We start from the raw sequence: 21,962 nt of genomic DNA, 5'->3' as shown, positions 1-21,962 counted from the left end.
AAGTGTTTGAATCTGTGACAATTGTATATTTTATTGGTAATAATAGAAATCTGAGTCTTTCAATGGACCATATGATAACTATAGGAGTTCCAGTTTGGATGAATGATACGACTTCCCTGCATCCGTAGTCTTTCGACTATCTGCATATACCATTTTAAGTTTTCCTGTCTCATCGGATTGGAGTAAAATTGAAGCTAATCCGTCTTTACAAGCACCTGTGTGTAATTCGGTTCTTTTGGCTCTTGAATTGAATATTTGTAACACAGGTTCTTTAATTAGAATTGACTTCACCTTTGAAAAACTTCTCTCCTGTTCTTCATCCCAGTAAAATCTACTTTCCTTCTTCAATAATTTACTCAATAGTTGGACTATCAGAGCAAACTTTGGAATGAATCTTCTAAAAAATCCTAAAAATCATTTAATCTCGTGGTTATATGTTCTGGAGATGATCCCTATATGCGGAGTTGAAATTGTCATCAACCTTATAGTATATAATATGGTTCAACTCTGTGAAATTTCTACCTATTATTATATATATATATATGCTGTACAGGGTGGGCAAATTTCGATGTTTTAGCACTACAGTTTTTAAACCAGAGGAGATAGACAAAATCTGATACCCCATTCTCGTTCTCTTTTTCTGAGAAACTAACAATAGTAGTAGTAATTTTTGGCCACTTTCTTTTGTTTTCGAGTTATAAGCAAAAAGTGGAAAATGGCGATATCGAAATAAATTTATATCTCCGCTAATATTGATGATAGAGCTCTGAAATTGAAACATTATACAGGCACTTTTTTACGTAGAATCCAGTGGCGTGCTCGCCTTTTTAGCAGGATTTTTAATTACGAAGCTATGGCCCAAAGTTATGTTTTTTTAAATGGGAACACTAGTTTTCTGTGCAATTTTTTGAAAGCTTAATTTTTACTGATTTCAAAAATATATAACATCATATGGTTTGTATCAATATAAATAATAGAAAATGGTCAAAAATCTTTTTTCTCAATATTTCTATGGTTTCAACTTTTGATGAGCATAGAAAAATATATCATCGTATGATTACCAGTGTCTCTTTCTATAAGTCCTTTTAGTATTATGAAAATTTATGAAATATATATTGATTCAAATTTTGTGAAAATTGGTAAAAAGCATAGAAAGAATGACATTGCCGGAAGGAGACTTCTTGTGTTATAGGAAACTCTATTTTTCTGTGATCGTCAAAAGTAGAAATCATAGAAATATTGAGAAAAAGTGTTTTTGACCGTTTTCTATTATTTATATTGATACAAACCATATGATATTATATATTTTTGAAATCAGTAAAAATTAAGCTTTCAAAAAATTGCACAGAAAACTAGTGTTCCCATTTAAAAAAACATAACTTTGGGTCATAGCTTCGTAATTAAAAATCCTGCTAAAAAGGCGAGCACGCCACTGGATTCTACGTAAAAAAGTGCCTGTATAATGTTTCAATTTCAGAGCTCTATCATCAATATTAGCGGAGATATAAATTTATTTCGATATCGCCATTTTTCCACTTTTTGCTTATAACTCGAAAACAAAAGAAAGTGGCCAAAAATGACTACTACTATTGTTACTTTCTCAGAAAAAGAGAACGAGAATGGGGTATCAGATTTTGTCTATCTCCTCTGGTTTGAAAGCTGTAGTGCTAAAACATCGAAATTTGCCCACCCTGTACATCATCTGGTAAGACTCTGAACCTTACATTATCTGCTTGTACTTCATCAACTTCTGCTCGTTCTATTATTATGCCACAAGATTTTACAATACTTTGAGATTCATCACCAAATCCTTTGAATTCGCAATCCTGTAGTATTATTTTGAATTTTCCTCTTATAGCAACTGTGGCTCTAATGGTACAGTCTGAACTACCACAATCTATTATCGACATGTACTCTTCGTAACCAACTTTTACATTCTTTATGTATTTGTCACATGGTCTTACAGAACCTAGTATCTTAAACTCAGATCTTTCTAAATTTCTGGGTTTCATGCAATGTTTAGGAGTATGACCCACTTCGTTACATCTCAAACATTATAATTATTTCTCTTTTGGGTTTTGAGCAGTTGTATGAAAAATGTCAAATTTCTGAGCAATTGTAGCATTTCACTTGGCTTGTCGTCACTTTTGGTTTGCTATCAGCTTCAGTTTTGGGTTTCACAATCACATCACTTCTTTTCTTTATTCTTGAATCTTGTTCTCTCTCGCCTTCTCTGTCCTAGCACTAACTATTCGATTATAATTGGTGATGTCTCTTAATAAATCATCTTCGTCATTATGGTGTTGGCTCATAAAAAATTGACTCAACTCTTTTGACAATAATTCTAAAATGACTTGTTCCTTGGTTTAATTGAAATCTAAATCCAATTGCTTACACAGTGAAATCTTCTTATGGAAATAAATATTAATGCTTCCTGTATGCAGTTGAACACGTTTTTGCATCTCATTCCATCTTTCAGTTTTAGATTTGGTGAACAGGAATGTATGAAACTCTTGTTAAATTCGGCCCAATTATGAATGGATGCAATCCTACCTTCATACCAAAATTTGGCCGCTTCTACCAGATGACTCCTCGCCGTCTCGAAAATGAACTCAGGCCATTTAAGAAGTGTGGCGGTCATTTTCAGCTTCGATATCCATATCTGACATCTGTGCTAGATGGGGTCCATCTTCCCCATTGAAGTCAATCGTCTTACTCAAGTCAGGCATCACGTGGTAGTTTTGACTCATGTTCTTATTTTGCTGCTGCATCATCGTGTTCATCAGCATGGAATTCTGATTTATCAGGGCCATCACTGTGCTCATCAAATGCTTCAGATGACTGAGGTCGGTCTGTACTCACATTTCCGCTAGTTGATTCGTCGGCCATGTTCCTCTGGAAGTTTTCGAAATCCATTTCGCTCACCACGAGGTGTTCGCCATTTCGTGAAGCCATGTTCTCATTTAGTTTTTGACTTATTTCATTCACATAGGCACAATCGGTATTTTTCGAAATATCCCACTTCTGATGTTTGTTTGTGTTGAGTCCTCGGTAATAAGTGCATTGTTATCTGTTTTCTTCATTTTCACTACATATAGACCATTTTCAGTCTTCCTTCCTTCTATCGCAATGAGATTTTCTGGAATTTCAATATTAGTTTATAAAATATATACTTTTTCATTATCAAAATATGCTGCGCCTTGAGCTTGAGTGACAACATTAACCGATAACAGATTTCTTGACAGTTGTGGAACATAATAAACTTCATTTAGGGTGCAATTATCACAGTAAATTTTTCCATATCCTTCAATTGGTATTGTTTCCCCTTTCTTGGCTATCATTACATTATCTGTGCATTTCTTCATGTTTGATATGATGTTTTCTTCTTTAATCATCATTTTGTTGCATCCACTATCTACGATCATTTCTATCTCTTGTGTTTCGGTATTGAATGATTCATTCATGCAGGTTAGAAATGAAATCTTATCAGAGTTTTCATTTTTCTGATTCTAAGGTTTATTCTTCTCATCAAAGAAACAATCTTCTGTTTTATGGTTAGTCTTCTTACATATCTTACATGCCTTATCCTTGTTGTAGCAGGTGCGTTCAGTGTGATTTGTTCTGATGTGACCCATTAGTTTGCATATTGTACAGGGTTTTGTTGAGTTTTCCGGTTTCTTGTTTCTTGGGCATTGTGGCTTTATATGACCTTTTTTACCACATGCATGACAAATAGGCTCATATTTTCCTTTGTGTACTGTTTTAAAAGACACTGGTGTTTCTATTTGTCTAATTTTATTTTTGTCTTCTTCTGCTGAGAGTCTAGATATTAGATTTTCCAAGGTTTTGTCTTTTGTAAGGGTTGAGTCCCATGCACAGCTGAAATATTGATGTTTTTCTGGCAGTATAGCTAGTATTTTAGAGATTATCATACTTTCGGAGATTTCTTCTTGTAATATTTTCAGTTTGAACACCAAATTTTGAATTCCACTGATGTTATGATGAATGTCTTTGGTATTGTCATATTTAAAATTATTGAATTTCTGTAAGAGAGAACATTTTTCTTGATTGGTGTCTTTTTTGTATATACGAAGAAGTGCATCATACATTTCTTTAGACGATTCGTAGTTCATTAAATGTAATTTTACCGTTTTGTCTATAGTTCTCAAAATGAGGTCTATCAAGTTAGCCCGGAAGTTGTGGCATTTCGAAAAGAAAATTTTTTCAATGAAAATGCTAGCAAAGTGCTGGCAAATGCTGAAGAATCTCATATGGATTTGGAAAAATTGGAAATTGAATTTTCCGGGCCAACTTATGTGCAGCCCGGACAACCCAGCATTTTTCATCGATATTTCTAAAATAGTAAATGCTAGAGAAATGCTGGAGAATGCTGAAGAAAAAACTGAAAAATCTCATCTAGATATGGAAAAATTGAAGTTTGAATTTTCCGGGCCTGTAACACAGGTTTTTTCATTAGAATTGACTTCACCTCCGAAAAACTTCTTTCCTGTTCTTCATCCCAGTAAAATCTACCTTCCTTCTTCAATAATTTACTCAGTGGTTGGACTATCAGAGCAAACGTTGGAATGAATCTTCTAAAACATCCGACAAGTCCTAAAAATCATTTAATCTCGTGGTTATATGTTCTGGAGATGATCCCTATATGCGGAGTCGAAATTGTCATCAACCTTATAGTATATAATATGGTTCAACTCTGTGGAATTTCTACCTATTATTATATCTATAAGCTGTACATCATCTGGTACGACTCTGAACCTTACATTATCTGCTTGTACTCCATCAACTTCTACTCGTTCTATTATTATGCCACAAGATTTTACAAAACTTTGAGATTCATTACCAAATCCTTTAAATTCGCAATCCTGTAGTATTATTTTGAATTTTCCTCTTATAGCAACTGTGGCTCTAATGGTACAGTCTGAACTACCACAATCTATCATCGACATGTACTCTTCGTAACCAACTTTTACATTCTTTATGTGTTTGTCACATGGTCCTACAGAACCTAGTATCTTAAACACAGATCTTTCTAAATTTCTTGGTTTCATGCAATGTTTAGAAGTATGACCTACTTCGTTACATCTCAAACATTTTATTTCTCTTTTGGGTTTTGAGCAGTTGTATGAAAAATGTCCCATTTCTGAGCAATTGTAGCATTTCACTTGGCTTGTCGTCACTTTTGGTTTGTTATCAGCTTCAGTTTTGGGTTTCACATTCACATCACTTCTGTTTTTTCTTTATTCTCGAATATTGTTCTATTCTCTCTCGCCTTCTCTATCCTAGCACTAACTATTCGATTATAATTGGTGATGATTTACTTCGTCATTATGGTGTTGGCTCATCAAAAATTGACTCAACTCTTTTGACAATACATAATTCTATAATGACTTGTTCCTTGGTTTCATTGAAATCTAAATCCAATTGCTTACACAGTGAAATCTTCTTATGGAAATAAATATTAATGCTTCCTGTATGCGGTTGTACATTTGGTGAACAGGAATGTTTGAACTTGGTCCAATTATGAATGAATGCAATCCTACCTTCATACCAAAATTTGGCCACTTCTACCAGATGACTCCTCGCCGTCTCGAAAATGAACTCTTCCGGCCATTTAAGAAGTGTGGCGGTCGTTTCCAGCTTCGATATCCATATCTGACATCTGTGCTTGATGGGGTCCATCTTCCCCATTGAATTCAATCGTCTTACTCAAGTCAGGCATCACGTGGTAGTTTTGACTCCTGTTCATATTTTGCTGCTGCATCATCGTGTTCATCAGCATGGAATTCTGATTTATCAGGGCCATCACTGTGCCCATTAAATCTGCTTTAGATGACTGAGGTCGGTCTGTACTCACATTTCCACTTGTTGATTCGTCGGCCATGTTCCTCTAGAAGTTTTAGAAATCCATTACGCTCACCACGAAGAGTTCGCCATTTCGTGAAGCCATGTTCTCATTTAGTTTTTGACTCATTTCGTTTACATAGGCACAATCGGTATTTTTCGAAATATCCCACTTCTGATTTGTTATAAACTGTTTATATTTACTTAAACTCAATAAAATGGGTGAAGTTTAATGAAGGTTTTTATTCACAAAAAATTCACACCTAACTTGTTTTTCTCAACTCAACTCATAACTGCCTGCTTCTTACAATTTTTACCTAACCTTTCTTCTCTAATCATAGAATTACATAAACTTACAACTTTTTCTTTCTAATAAAAAATTATTATATTGTAACACAACAAAGCCCATCGTTTAATACTGTGATCAAAAAATACGTATATATTTTGAAGCAAGTAAAACGTAAAAGTTGAAAGCAGCAAGTAGAAAAGTATAGTTGTCCCAAGCCAGTCGTCCGTGTTTATCGAACCCGATGAACACAGGTCACTACGCCACTGACCTTCATGTTACTCCATGAAATTTATATGATGAACCTTTAGCACGTAGGTTTTGGTGAATTTTCTCTCTGTGTTTTCAAGCCTCTTCAAAGATGTTTCATATGCATCTATATATTTCCTCTGAATAGAAGAGGGACAATGAAACGTCCTGACCCATCTCTTTTATGTTTTTTCTTGAATTATCTTTGTCATCTCGACTTTCCTGGACCTTTCTACGTGGAAGTTTACGTCCCTTGCATCTTCTCTTGAAATGAGGTGTACTCTAGGTTTTGTTGCCTACTGGAATACAACTCAATTTAGTTTTTTGCAGAGTTGGGCGATTTTTCCCATCTTTTATCTGACCGATGCACATGAGTTCATAAAATGCAAGCTAGGTCTGCCACATTGGATCAAATGGATCAAATGTCGAAGGTAATTTTGGAGGACGGTAGGTCATCTGTTATTTTGTGTATACTTAAGAATTTTAGATCCGCCTGAATTGAGCTTTGACTTCAATTCAGTTTTGGCCATTTCATTTCTGTGTAAGAATCCTTGGTTGTTGCCAATTACTGGTACATTTAACTTTTTGTTTTCAATCTTAACTTATTAGGTGATAAGATTGGGTGGGGATCCTGAGACTAGCAATGCTCTGGCTGAAATGCAGTTTCCTCTGAAATCGACTACAGCACATCATTTGATTTTGGTGAGACCATAACTGACAAGATGTTGGTTTGGTTGTCTCTGGTCTTCTCTGCTTTGGACTCCTCTTGTTGTGTAGTTGTACTCATGTTCTTGCTGATTAATATGTAGCAGAGTGTTGTGCTTCAGACCGCAATTTTTGCAATTTACTGAAGAGCAAGAATATAACCTATGGTTAGGCCTTAAACAATTGAAGCAACGGCCTAAATCAGGTTTCAGAATTCTTCAATTATTGGATTGACGTGGCTGATACGTGTTTCGCTAACACGATAGCATATTCAGGTCGTACCAATAACTTAAAAAACCAAGTGGCCAAAAAGCTGGTTTCAGCATTCTTCAATTATTGGATTGATGTGGCTGATACTTGATGAAAATGCACAATTGAACTTGAAAAAGATATGATTTCTACAAAAATGAGTTTTAGAGCCTATTCAAATTTGAGAATCTATTCACATCTATAACCTCATTCACAACATTACAAATTTTGACGTGTGAATTAAACTCTGGCAAGTCCTCAGCTCGGTCCTCAGGTATCTGCATTGTTGACATTAGCTGCCAAGCCGTTCCATTTCTGATAGCCAAAAAGGTCATTTTCACCATAATCTAAAATCGTTAGAATAACTCTAACCGTGGAACAGTAACTACATTCCTGAGAGCCACTCTTGTTTTTGCACGCAACAAAGACATCTGAATGTATCCGCTAGTATTAACACTCCCTATGAAAGAAAACTCATCTTGTATAAGCCTTCAGATTAGCGTCGTAGAACCCATGAAGTTCAATTTTTACCATTCTTTCGCAAACCACTTGTCTTTAAACCTTTAATTCCTTTAGAATCGAAAATTGACCATGAAGTTGCACACTACGCTTTTAAATTTTTAATATTATTATAAAAACTTATGAAACTCTCATTATTATGAAAACAAACATAGTTGACTAAAAGTTGGAAGCATTCACTTCTATACTAATGGCTTCCCTGACGTTGAACTTGTGACGTCAATTTAGTCAAGTGTGGTGTATAATCAGTCGTTTTAAGACAAATTTTCGGTAGTTAACCTGCTTCTGTTTTTGCTCAAAATAAATAACATTACATATTTGCTCACATTTGTAAGTTGAAGCGAATATGCCAAAATGGCAAAGCCGATTTTTTTCCAAGATGAAAACTTCGTAGAAGGTGATGCCCAACAAATCCATATCATGACGAAATGAATACCTTCTGGTATTTCCAAATCTTTCCACAGTTTTTCGAATTTATCCGTCCATAACGTTGAATTTAAAATCAATAAATTCAAATCATTTCCAAACTGAAATTTTAAATTTTGGATATTATTAATGTAAACAGTTCGCCACGGTCTTTAAAACCAACTAAAATTTTCGAATGGTGGTTCATCAGTTGACTATACGACTCTAAGGGAGGGTTGACTTCTCTCAATATTCGATGAAGAGCATATTCCATGTTTATATAGTTTTCATTCGTTTATGTTGAAAATTATTGTGGAAAGTTCAAGAGTTTGTCGGTTTGAAAACAAATCAAGGAAATCGTACAGAAAAAAGAATTTTATTGGGAAATGTTAAATTCTAAATTCTTCAGTAAAATATGTGTCACAAAATGTGTCAATCACTATAAAATAGTTTGTTCGCACAACAAATCACTAAGGCATAATAAATAATGATTCTGTTCACAAATGACCAGATCTATACAAATATCAGATAACACTCTGAAGCTTTCTACAAGATATTCACAAGGAGTAATTTGATTCTAAAATTTTTATCCGAAAATTCATGTTGAGTTCTGATTTTCCACAATATGTTGTTGATCAGCTCTTCTCTGTTTGGTTCTTCTGGTTCTGGATGTTGATTTTAATCTTCATTTTCATTGTCATCCCTCTCTTGTTCTTCCGGAGGTAAATCTTGTATTGCATTGAATTCGGCCGCTGAAAAGAAAAATATGGAAAATTATTAATTAGAATGTTTGGTACAAACTCCCATATAGAGGCCTAAACAATGAATTGAAATAGGAAACTCTCGAGTACTAACCGATTTCTTTCCAGTCGACGTCTACAATTTCAGCTGATTCGAACAATAATTCTTCCATTGTGAAAATGATACTTTCCATTCAAACACTAGGTTGAAAATGTTTTTACTTTGCTCTCTGTTCGAATTATAGCAGAGTTACTATTTTTCTATTTTCACTTAGTGTGTAAGTGTCAAACTTCTGGTCCCTCAATAGTTCTGCTGATGTCATCAACAATTTTTTTGTGATTAGTGAAAGTACCTTTCACTACTATCGGTGGTGACTTCTTTTGTTTAATGTTTAACCCATTAGTGCTCAGGACTAAAAAACTCAAATCACCCAGTTTTGCTATGTAATTTTTGCTATTATATAGAATGTATTTGAATCATGAAAAAATGTTGAAAAAAAAAACAGTTATTTTTTTTTAGTACCCCACAAACGCATGGCAATTTGAGTTGCCAATGCGCCTGTACGATATAAAAAGTATATTGTGTTATGTTATGAATAAACACTTATTCAGGTAATCTGAGTAAACACTTATTTTCAGCATTATAAAAATGGTAATATGAACAGAAAATTGAACCCTTACTACAACAACGATATTATATTTATTATGTATAAAATAATATTACACATTACGAAATGGTTCAAAACATTCGGGGTGAAGTGAGACTTTGCATTTTGTACATATGTACACAGTACGGTTTTGGCACATTTTACGACGCCTGTACTTTGACTCTCTTTGAGTAAGTTGAGGTATGTTTATTTGACTTTTTTCTATCAAATCTTAACAAAAAAGTTCAATAATTTTTCAGAAAAAATTTTTCCTGCAAAAGGTCATGATGGGGCCTTCTCGGACATGGCCGGGGCAGTTTCGGATAAGGTTAAATTTTTTAGTAATACCATTCTTTAAAAACTTTTACTCAGAACAAAATATTACAAATTTTTTTTCTTAACATTACTGGACATCGTAACCAAAAAAACTAATATTGAATTTGAGAAAAGATGCCATTCTTGATGTTCTTGGTGTTGAGTAAGGTTTCTGCAATTTTGCCACAATGTCCCTTCTCTCAACAATGGAAATATCTTCAAACTGTGGAAACATAAATCCTTCTTTAAAAATGTTATTTGAAATTCTTCATTTCCTTATACTTCAATTACTTTTCCAACAAAATTCGTTTTTTTGTTACAAACTCCACTTAAAGGTAGTCAACCTTTAGGATTTTTTCATCTTCTGAAAGTTCACTAATCTGGTCATTATCGACTTCAGAATCAGACGAATAATGGTTTTTAAACCTGGCGACTTTGACATATAATGGCAAGTCTATGTCAGAATCTGACGATGAAATATAATCTCTATCCACTTTAGTCTTCTTGTATTTTTGCTTTGATTTTCTCTCTGTTTTTCATTCTAACTTTTTTGAATAAGTACTCCAAAAACTGTTTCAAAGCTGCACTTTTCTTCTTCAGTTTTCTGTTGAAATATTCCACATAACTTCTCAAACATTTAATTCGACGATTCACAATTCATGACGTGATTCATTCATTTCTTATCTATACTTGTAACGAAAATTTTTTGTGCCTTGGCGTCCTTTCGTTCCCATTCTGCTTTCTTTTCTAGTTTGGTCAGATCATTAACAATTTCCCATGCTCCATTATCACAGTTATCTGGAACTTCCATACTTGAAAAGTCTCTGTATCCTTGAGCTTCTCAATTGAAGTTGCTACGTCGTTTGAAGTAGCCATTTTGTACGCCAATCTTCTTATTTCTAAATTTTATTTCATCCATGGTAATTAGACATTTCCCATTTGAATATCGGTAACATATTTCTAACTCGAAACGGTACATCTTCATCTACATTGATCATCGAAGAACAGTGAAAACATCATTAATATTTTTCAAAAGCATCAGATTGAGTTTACATCTCAATTGATAGTACCTTATGGTAAGTGGCTGTCCCTTCACAATCTTTGAAAAAATATATGACAGATATAATTCCATCCGCTTTTTCAAGTATCAAGCTCACTATTTCAAGATTTTTGGTTTCAATTTTCTTCATTCGGAAGAAGAATTTGATTTTTTTCTTATATCAATGCTTCCATGATATTTTCTCACGGAAATTATTTGATATCTCTCCTCAATTTAATTGATGACAAATATACAGTGATCTATCACGAAACTACTCAGCCAGCATCTCTCTCATTTAGGGCTAGAAAGACGTTTATCATCAATTCCTTCCGATATTGAAAATGTAACACCGGGATTGAGTGACAACGTATCCCCTCTTTTTCTGTTTCTGTACCTCTTCATAATAAAGAACATCATCAACTTATCCATTTTCTAGAGGAAGTGAGATCTACATGTCTGCGAGATATTTTCATTTACTGCTCATATTAAGGAATCAAATTCTCTGTGAGCTCGCATTTTATCTGTGTGATCATAGGAATGCGGTGCCTCTAGTCAGTTGATGCGAAATGCGCATATAGCCTCTAGACGAGTACTTTGGTAAATTCAACGTATTAAGAAAGCACCCCGTCGAATTTGAGGGGACTCGGCCATCTTTCAAATGTTTATATTGAAATAAATTGACACATGGAGTACTATTGTACTCATCGCAGTACATGTACAAAATATTTTTTTCACGAAAGGAAGTCTCTAGACAAAATTTTCTCAAAACTGAATATGCATTAATTAATTTTTGTTCAGAGTCAGCCCGAATACCATATACCTACTAACGCTACTGAAAGAAATATAAGACTGCCTTGTGCTTGTTCAAAGACATCTAATATATAAAATTCTCGTGTCACAGTTTTCGTTGCCATACTCCTCCGAAACGGCTTGACCGATTTTGATGAAATTTTTTGTGCTTATCCGGTATCTATGAGAATCGGCCAACATCTATTTTTCATCCCCCTTAATGTTAGGGGTAGTCCACCCCTAAATATTTTTTTTATTTTTTAGACAAAATTTTTTATTTCTATTTTTTTATGATTCAACATACAAAAGTACATACAATCCTCAATTTCCACCCTTCTACGATCAACCCTTATTTTTTAATAGCCATTTTAGTAATTTAATCATTTTTCCTCTCCGTTCACAGCGCTCCATGCTTATTTCACGCATATACCACATTCTTACATACATACAATATACACATTCTAACATACATACATACTTATAATAAGTAAGCTATTTTTTGTCTACACTAGAAATTACTAGGAAATTATTTATATGGCAAAACAACGTTTGCCGGGTCAGCTAGTACATTATAAATATGATAAAATACAATAAATGAAGAAGCGTTACGATAGAAAAACAATTGTTTATATAGAACCTATAACTATGTTGAAATCAAAGTGTGAGTAGTGCTGCTATCGTGCTAGATTCTTCACCCCAGCATTCAGGGCGTTTGAAGGTCCCCATAATAACCTACTGAGCCTGAAAAATTGTTAGAAAATAGGAGCACGGTGCAAAAAATGGAGATAATAAGGTTTTACGTTGTTAGAACAAAGTTCCAATGATGATTGTCTCGGGAGCATAAGATTAAAAACTGAGAGTAAGGAAATAAGTTTTTATTTCTCAATATTACATACAACTCGTTACTTCTCTGAATAACGAATAACTACTCCATCAAAAATGTCGTGTCAACGTCAGCCTCACTTCTTTCCCGCCAAGGAATGACAAGACTGTCATACGCCAACGTCATCTGTCTAGAACCATAGAGTAATATGAAAAAATTACTACAATTGTCTCTATCATTTTGTTTTTGCTTCTTCTTTCTTTGAGCACAATGCCGCAACCAGTCTTGGAAAAAATTTAATTGTTATTTTCCTAACAAGTGATAGTTTCCCGCACGAAACAGCAGTCTCAAAAAGAGAACGGGACTACTTAAGTGAATAATAGCACACACAAATAAATTATTGTTAGGTTTGGAGCCACGAAGTAATACTCACTTTTTTGTTATATTTATCGTGTGGGTTGCGTTATGCAAGTTTATTGCGGAAGCCATCATGTTGGCTGAATTCAACTGCTCATTGGAAAAGGATGGTGGTTCTATTACAGCGCGAAGAGGACGAAGCATTCAAACTGAGAATTTTGTTGGACACTTCTTTTTTCTGATTTGTTGATTCTTCTACGTAACCCTCAGCAACAAAAGTTGACTTCCATCCTAATAAACGTTGGGTATTTGTGATACCTTCTCCGCAATTGGAAAGGAAAGTAGCCGAAGAGCGCCTTAAACTCAGTTCTGGATTTTGTAGCTGTAAATAAGCTGCAATTTCGGACGGTATTTTCTATATTGTATTTATTCCCACATTTTCTTTGATTGTACTTTAGGAATAATCGGCGATGTGGCTTTTCCTTCGGACGTAATTTTGTATACTTTCTATATTTATTCAGAAAATAACCATTATTTGTTTCTTGGGAAATGACGAAAGATCGAGGTGAATAATCAGGTTTTCTTTATCTTGTATGTCGTCGATGGTGATTTTCATTAATTCTACTTGCCTGCAATAACCAGCCAATCCGGAAATCGTTACTTACTTTACCATCAGGTAAATTTCATCGAGTACCTCACTCATAAATTTTTTCATATCATCTTCGGTGAAAATTTTGGCCTTCTTCGGACGAAAGCCAATATTCTGTCTCTTAATAAAGGCAGTAAATTTATGAAATGTTGAAATATCCAAATCCTGTTCCATTTTACAAACACTTTTTATCATTGAATATCGGACCATAAGGATCAGTGAATGCATCCAACAAAACGAGATATTGAATATTTTCAAATGATTGTTCTCTAAAATTAGTATAGAGCAATTATTCTTTTGAATAGATGAAACTGAAAGAGAATGAAATATTATTCCACAATCAAGGATTACCAGTTTCAAGGATGCTTGATGAGATATTAGTAGTCATCTTTGACTTTGCATTAGGATTATCATGTATGATGATTTTGATAACTGGAGTCTGTCTCATATCAGCGGCATTGTGTTCCGCCTGTTTATGAGTTTTTTTCTTGATCGAAGATAGAATATTGTTTATCTTCCACATCACGAATTCTCTGAAGAAGCAGTTGACTGAGGAACTAAATCTTCATCTCCAACAATCTCTGGTCAATGATATCCGATGTATTAGCTGAGGAAATCTTCCAGTTTCTTTAAAATACTTTCATAAGATTGGCAGCAGTTTACAGGAATTGTGTGGATCGAACTCGAGTCTCGTATAGATAACACGTAGATTTGTATTTAATACTTCAATGAACAAGATAATCTTCATACATGTACATTTATGGCACCGCCATTTATACCAGCAAATCCTATATTAATTTTTAATCTAGAAAAGTCTATGTCATTCGACATCGACAGACAGACAACTGTCAGTGTTGGCAACCTAAAATACATTCACAGTTTTTCCAATATTAGTATTAACGTTCAGTACGACTTTTCATGTAACCCTGTGTAATTATGCAGAGGTCCTTCGATGGACAATCTGTTCCTTGCTGCCTGATGCTTATCCCAACGGTAACGCAAAATTTCATAGTCAGATTTCTTTGAGTTGATGACTATTTTCGAGTTTTCACCAGAAGCTTGAAATTTTTTATTAAGTGAGCAAGTGGCATTAGACTTCTCATAAATTTCTAATTTGTTGTTCAAAATTTTCTCAACTGGAGCCCAGTTGTATAGGTAATCATTTTATATGTTTTGTAATGAATTTTAAGATTTCAAGATAATTTCCTCTAGCGCAATGATAACTCTTTTATTCTAGATGTCGACCATGGAAGTATCGAAAATACAAATAGTACAACTGCAGCAGTGAGAGGTAAAAATATATGTATATCTAACTTTTACCTACTATCACTGCTAGGCATTGCTTGATGCTTCGATAAACTGTAGAAAAGTTCAAATAAAGTATACAGGAATTCATTTTTAGGTCAGCGAAAGAAATGTGATAATGTTGATGAAGACCAATCTAGAAACATCACGCGAAAACAAGATGTACAAGTGAGTTGGTTCAAATGTCTAGATGTAATAAATGATACTCTTCCTTTTTTCAGAAATGGTCAGAAAATTACAATCTTGAAGAATACTTTACCATAGATTCTATTTACAGTTTGAAAGCAATTGAACCTATTGGCAGTTCCAATGAAGAGTGCTTGAAAATGTTCAATTCCGAAGAAAAGAAAAAATATTTAGATATTTCCCCGAATACGGTTTCAACAGTGAACTATTCTAATACAGAGTGTATTGAAAGTGGAATTGAAAAAACTTCAGTTGTGAACCACTTTGAAAACGTAAAATATTCTGCCACAAAAAATACCTTCTTCCAACCAGACAATTCTTCCGACAATGATATACGTGAATGCATTGATGTGGATGACGATAGAGATAAGGATTCCATTTCAACTGATTCAAGCACCAGGAAAATGGACATGGATGAAACCAACACTTTTATCCCTTCATTGGCTGAGGAAATCAAAGTAAGTTGATGCTTTTCAGTTCCACATGAGCCTTTAATCATATGAGCAAAAATTTCTTTTCAGAAGAACGAATCTGAAAAGCAAAAGTCGACTCGTTGCAAATTTTGTGATGAAGATGTGAACACGAAAAATTTCACACGACATATAGAAAGGAAACATTCGTCAAATTCGGAGGTCATCGAATTACTGAAATTACCAAAGAATAGTAAAGAAAGAAGAAATAAATTCATTCTACTGAGGAATGACACGAATTTTAACCTTTATATTAAAGGCACCACAAGACCGAACCGAAAAAATAAAACACACATTGAAAACGATGAATTATATTATCCTTGTGCGTACTGTAAGGGTTTATTCAAAAAGCGATATCTGAGTAGACATGCTAAGTGTTGTATTGTCAATACTAATAACGAAAGAAACCATTGTTCTGCCTCTCAGACACTAACGGCTTGTGCGATGGATACGACCAATGTAATTTCCAAACTGAATGTGAAACATCAGGTGATAAATTGTAAGCGCGGTTTATTAATTCAAGGCTTATGTTCCTCGATTTTTCAGGTTTTTGATCTCATGAAGCCAGACGAAGTTTCAATGGAAGTGAAAAAGGATCTTCTCATAATTCATTTTGGGGAATCATTCTTGAGGAAACATAGAAGGGAGCGGATGCATTATACTTGCAGCAGTCGTATGAGGGAACTGTCTCGACTACTTATTGCTTATAGAAAAATTTCTGGAGAGGAGAAATGTTCTCTCAAGGATATGATAGTACCAAAAAAATTTGGTATGGTACTCAGTGCAGTAAGGGATATAACGGGATATGATACTGAACGTAGGACGTACAAAGCTCCTAGTCTTGCTATGCATCTTGGTACTACTTTGAAACAAGCTTCTCACGAATTGAAAACCTTGGTATTACAGGAGAGTGAAGGTTTCAAGTGTGGCCCTAATAAATCTTCAAGAGAGTGGATAGGAGAAATCCAAGATTTCATAAAACTGATAGAAAGTAGATGGACAAGAGAATTATCTTCATTAGCCTATAAAGACCTACAAGAAGGGAAATGGAATGATCAAATACTAATTCCTTTAGTAGATGACATAAGGAAATTCAAAGAGGAGTCCATAAAGCTCGCGGAACAGTGTGTTCAGGATTTTATAAACAATATAGATGAAAAAAAAACCTATACTACTTTGGTCCATTGCAGCTTAGTCCTTCTTAATCTTTTTAATAGGAGTAGAATAGGCGATGTACAGATCTTGAAAATCAAAGATTATAAGTGCCACCATGAAACTGACTTTGCTGTTTTCCAAAATGTTCTGACAGAATCTGAAAAATTGTTGACACGGGAATATAGAAAAGTGGTAAACAGCGGTAAAGGTTCTAGAGGCAAAGTGATCCTCATTCCAAAGGTTATTCAAAAGTTTATAGATCTTCTTCTGGAAAAGAGGGGAAAATATATTCCCTCCGACAACGAATATGTTTTCGCTTCACCTGGAAGTAGCACAAAATGGGAAAAGGCAGATGTGGCTTTCAGGGAGATGACGAAAAAAATTAACCTGAGACACCCAGAATCTATAGGCAGCAATAAATGGAGGAAACATATAGCCACCACTATGCAAATTTTGAATCTCACCAAAGAAGAAATGAAACAATTTTCGAATTTCATGGGATACACGGAAAAGTCAAATGCAGAATTTGATGAGTGAGTTTATTCGGTTATAAAATTTTCATTTTACAATCTCAGATATCATTTTGCCTGAGTAACATTTTGTTATGATACAGGACTTGTATAAGTGAGTCTTCAAATCACCTGGAAACAGCACATTGCTATCGCCCTAAGGGCACATTTATACACATGTATTATAATATTCTTCATTGAATCTTCATCAGCAATCCAACAGCAACGCTCGAAATGAAAACTCAGGAGTATGTTCCTTTCATTTCAATATGTCTGCTGTATCATCTGGGACTTGGTGCCTTATACAGAGGGAGTCTTTGACTCGTACAAATATTTTAACAGTAGATTTTTGAGAACAAAATAAACAATTTTTTCTATACCATTTGTAGAGAATCGCTTCCGTTTGAAAGATTTAGGCTGTTGAAAAACCATAAAAAATATTATTTTCAGCTCACAAACGGTTTTATCGAATGAAATTAATTTCGGAATGCAGTTTTTCATTTATTCAATGGATCTTTTTCGAACACGATATATGAGCAACGTCTTACAGTTTCATCATTATGACCATTACATTCCATGAAAATACCAAAAGTTCAAAGAACCCAACTCTTAAAACTAAGTTGGACGCTGTCTGATGAATATTTGAACGTTTCGTAAAATAAAAGTATTCCTCATATTTCCTCGTATAATGCACCATTTTCGAATAATTTTTTCGAATGTTCAAAAATAAATAAATATCTGTGATATTCGAAAAAAAATTTGGTACTTTGGCTGAGAACAACTACACTGCGCAAAAAAATTAACGCAAATTATGAAAATCTCAATTTTAATGAAAGTTAACTCTACATTGACTTTATAACTTATTTTTTTATGTTCTCTCGGGAAGGTTTTGAACGGAACAAGACACATTAAATGGAAGAACAATTCAGGATTTCACCGAATTTTATGTGAAAGAAGAGAAATGAACAATTTTCAAACTACTGAAATGCTGATAAGTGATTTACTTGGTATTTCCATCCCTTGCGTTAATTACAGCTCGGCAACGACGGTTCATACTCAAAACTACTCAGGAAGAATATTTGAAGAGCAGACTCGAATAGATTCATGTATTTCTGATTCTCAATACATGCTCACAATTTACATTTCTTATTTCCAATACACTTTCTTCGAAATATTGCTGAAGTCGCCATAAAACTTAGCTATGTATATCCGTCCTGAATATTCGTTCATCTGATTTGGTTATGCCCCAAATTCCAACAACACCGAATTATTAGCTGTAGTTCTTGATTGTCCATACGGAAACTGAACTTACTGAAGGACATGTTGAATAAATGAATATTTTACACCCTTTCTCGAAACTAATACAATTTCACACACTAATAATCGTTTATAAATACAACATATTCGTAAGTCGTAGGAAAGTATTCAAATTATTTTCAAATATCAATTGACAAAGCTCTGTCAAATTCTAAACAGCGCTACCTACAGTGGGAAAAACGAAACTGGTCCCATATCCCCACGAAATTAAAAACAAAATCGAATCAGTGAATACACCAGAGTTTTAGACATCTTATTCATAACCAAACATTTTCGTACTAGGGAGTACTCTAACGATTTGTCAAAATCAGCTGACCGTTCATTACCGTGGGGCTTACAAAGCGTTTTATTATCAGTGTAAAGAGGCATTTCTTAGAAAGTTATAGTCTAATCACTCTAATCTAACGTAGGGAAGAAGATTTTTTCCAAAAACATGCACAAAACACAATACTCGATCAAAACAGCATGCGAATCAATGGAGGGAAAAGCTTGTGTGCCCCACGACAGCGAACGCTTAGCTGATTTTGACAAATCGTTAGAGTTCCCTATACAAAGTGGAATATGTCAAATTTCCATGGCCAACCGAGTGCTAAAATAAAAGTGAATGGAGTAGGTATACTTCCTATCTATTCGTACACAGTTACATTCCATGTATCTGTGTAAACGTTTTATCCATGGCTTCATGTAGAATATTTAATTGAGAGCGGACGTGACCCGACTAACGCGATGAAACGGGATGCCTGTTGAGTCTAAACAAATGTATTGTTTTCTAAAGACCAAAAAAATTAACGCACATTCTGAAAATCTCAATTTTAATGAAAGTTTACTCGACATTGACTTTAAAACTTATTTTTTATGTTCTCTCGGGAAGGTTTTGAACGAAACAAGACACATTAAATGGAAGAAAAATTCAGGATTTCACCGAATCTTATATGAAAGAAGAGAAATGAACAATTTTCAAAATACTGAAATGCTGATAAGTGATTTAATACTTGGTTTTTCTACCCCTTGCGTTAATTACAGCTCGGCAACGACGGTTCATACTCAAAATGAGTGATCTTAAAATGTTCTGATCTAATCATTCCCAGATTTCTCCGAGTTGGATCCCTAAGTCATTAAGAGTAGCTGGATGATTTTCTGAACTTCTCAGCCTTCTATTGAGGTTGTCCCAAACCTGCTTAATCGGATTGAGATCTGGACTTCTTGCTGGCCATTCCATTCGAGAGACTTCAACCTCTTCAAGGAACGATGGTACTCGCATCTGAACGATGCGCGCACGATGAGGTCTGGCATTATCGTCCATAAAAATGAAATTTTCACCAATGTATGGGGCAAATGGTAGTACATGCTCTTCAAGAATGTTCCTTATATACTTACCAGCATTCATAGCTCCATTATCAACGACCCCTAGGTCTGTGCGAGCAGTCATAGATATTCCACCCCATACCATAATCGATCCTCCCCCGAAACCAGTAGTATTCAGGAAATGGCACTGAGCATATCTTTCATGTGGACGTCTGTATACAAGGGAACGTCGATCACAATGGTAGAGGCAGAATCTAGACTCATCTGTGAAGAGAACTCTTTCCCAATCGGCCTCTTCCCAATGGATATGCTCTCTCGCAAAATCCAAACGCGCCTTTCGATGGGCTGGGGTAAGAGCTGGGCCTCTTGCCGCGACACGAGGCCTTGAATCATATTCTCTGAGGCGATTTCTTATTGCCCGAGTGCTAATTTGCACCTCATGAGTTTGCTCAAGCTGAATTTGAAGGAGGCGAGCGGTTGCAAACCGTTGTCTCAACGAAGAAACTCTCAAGTAACGTTCTTGAGTGGCAGCTGTTACCCGTGGTTTACCCTGTCCTGGTCTTCGGACATTCATACCTGTCTCCCTGAATCGCTGCAACATTCTAGACACACTTGTATGGGAAACTCCAAAACTTTCTGCAATTTTTGTGTATGTCCACCCTTCGTCTCGCAAAACTACCGCTTGGGCACATTCCTCTTGGGTCAAATTGCGTGTTTCGCGTTGCATAGCGATCGAGTGTAGAAAATCAAACGAAAGAAAAACTATTGATCACTAGAATTGATCGAGAACAACTGATTTTAGAATGGAGCCAATACATTCAAAATCTGATAATATCATCTTTTTTTATTCCTGCTGGGAAAAAACATCTGTATTGAAGAAAACCGTTGAAAGTGGATAACATATGCATGCATAATTCTGATAAAAATAATTATCATTGAGAACACCTTCAGTTGTAGAATAAATTTGAGATTTCCATAATGTGCGTTAATTTTTTTGCGCAGTGTATGTTAACTTGGATTTTTCTTCACAATTCAGAATAGAAATTTATGTTTATTGGCTTTACTTTTATTTGGTGACTTCAAACTTACCAGTGCAGGTGGCCAAACCGAAATCATAGTAAGACGACACTCCGTCCTCTTTTTATATCATTGGAACTTAAGCCTCCCTTTCCATCGCTTACTCCCCAGTTTAAGTTCCACTCCTACTGCCGAAGCACCCCGCTGGCGTGGATACTCAGGGGGTGGAGAACGCATTTTGTAGTGGCTAACCCTCTTTCCTCCCTCGTTTTTCCGACGCTCACCGCTGCTGTTATCGAAGAACCCCGCTGGCGTGGATACTCAGGGGGTGAAGAACGCACCTAGGAGTGAGCTGTCGTGAATCTGTGCCGTCTTGTTTCATCCCCTAACCTGGCTGAGGTCTGATGCCTGTCCGTTAAGTGTGCGTCTTAGGTTCTAGCTGGCGATCACGTCCGTAAACCCCGTATCACGTTTGAGATCGGATCCTGTTTCATTCCGTCCGTTTTGCCCTGTATATTCAGTGATCTCGAGTCTTTCACTGTACGAATTTCATAATAGTACTAATTGTGTTTCTTTGTACGAATCGACAAATATAATTTGTATACGTTGATTTTGACTGGTTGTCGATAACATACCGACGAACCTTGTCTTCGGCTCGTAGCTACCAGGGTAGGTTTGCTATTTTCCCATAAAGGAATAGCTGGCGCTCCAGTACCCCGAGAAAAGGCGTTACAATATACTGTTGAAATATTTGTACGAGTCAAAGATTCACCTTGTATACTAAAAGTCCATTCATGATTTATAAATTACTTTCAAAACCAGTGTTTCCACTCTCACTTGATTTTAAATACAGGTTATATGAAATTATATATCTCTACAGGCTTCCAGTGGATATTTATGAAACGGCAAAATTAGCCAAAATTTTAATGATGATGGATCGATCATTACCTGCCGAATTAAAAGGAAAATCCCTTTCAGACATGAACGTAGATTTGGTTTCGACTTCAGTTGAAGAAAACGATGAAGAAGGTCAGAGTTATGAGTGTACACTGTTCATTGATTAA

The 21,962-nt window shown here is 35.1% G+C and overlaps 2 protein-coding genes across 3 annotated transcripts in view; both read left to right on the top strand.

The window, feature by feature from the left end:
• Positions 1–21,962, top strand: part of LOC123319819 — a 99,484-nt gene that overhangs the window by 58,894 nt on the left and 18,628 nt on the right. The gene's annotated exons all lie outside the window — the stretch shown is intronic.
• Positions 1–21,962, top strand: part of LOC123319818 — an 84,877-nt gene that overhangs the window by 62,116 nt on the left and 799 nt on the right. The window contains exons 4-10 of one of the 2 annotated variants that reach the window (XM_044906770.1): positions 14,872–14,925; positions 15,037–15,107; positions 15,161–15,165; positions 15,217–15,583; positions 15,647–16,084; positions 16,142–17,283; positions 21,779–21,927. In XM_044906770.1, coding sequence (XP_044762705.1) covers positions 14,872–14,925; positions 15,037–15,107; positions 15,161–15,165; positions 15,217–15,583; positions 15,647–16,084; positions 16,142–17,283; positions 21,779–21,927 — 2,226 coding nt within the window. Of the gene's footprint in view, positions 1–14,871; positions 14,926–15,036; positions 15,108–15,160; positions 15,584–15,646; positions 16,085–16,141; positions 17,284–21,778; positions 21,928–21,962 lie in introns of both variants that reach the window. The other variant, XM_044906769.1, reaches the window with a different exon arrangement.

This window comes from Coccinella septempunctata, chromosome 9 (assembly GCF_907165205.1).
Source record: "Coccinella septempunctata chromosome 9, icCocSept1.1, whole genome shotgun sequence".
NCBI lineage: Eukaryota > Metazoa > Arthropoda > Insecta > Coleoptera > Coccinellidae > Coccinella > Coccinella septempunctata.
This window is presented reverse-complemented; position numbering and strand designations above follow the sequence as displayed.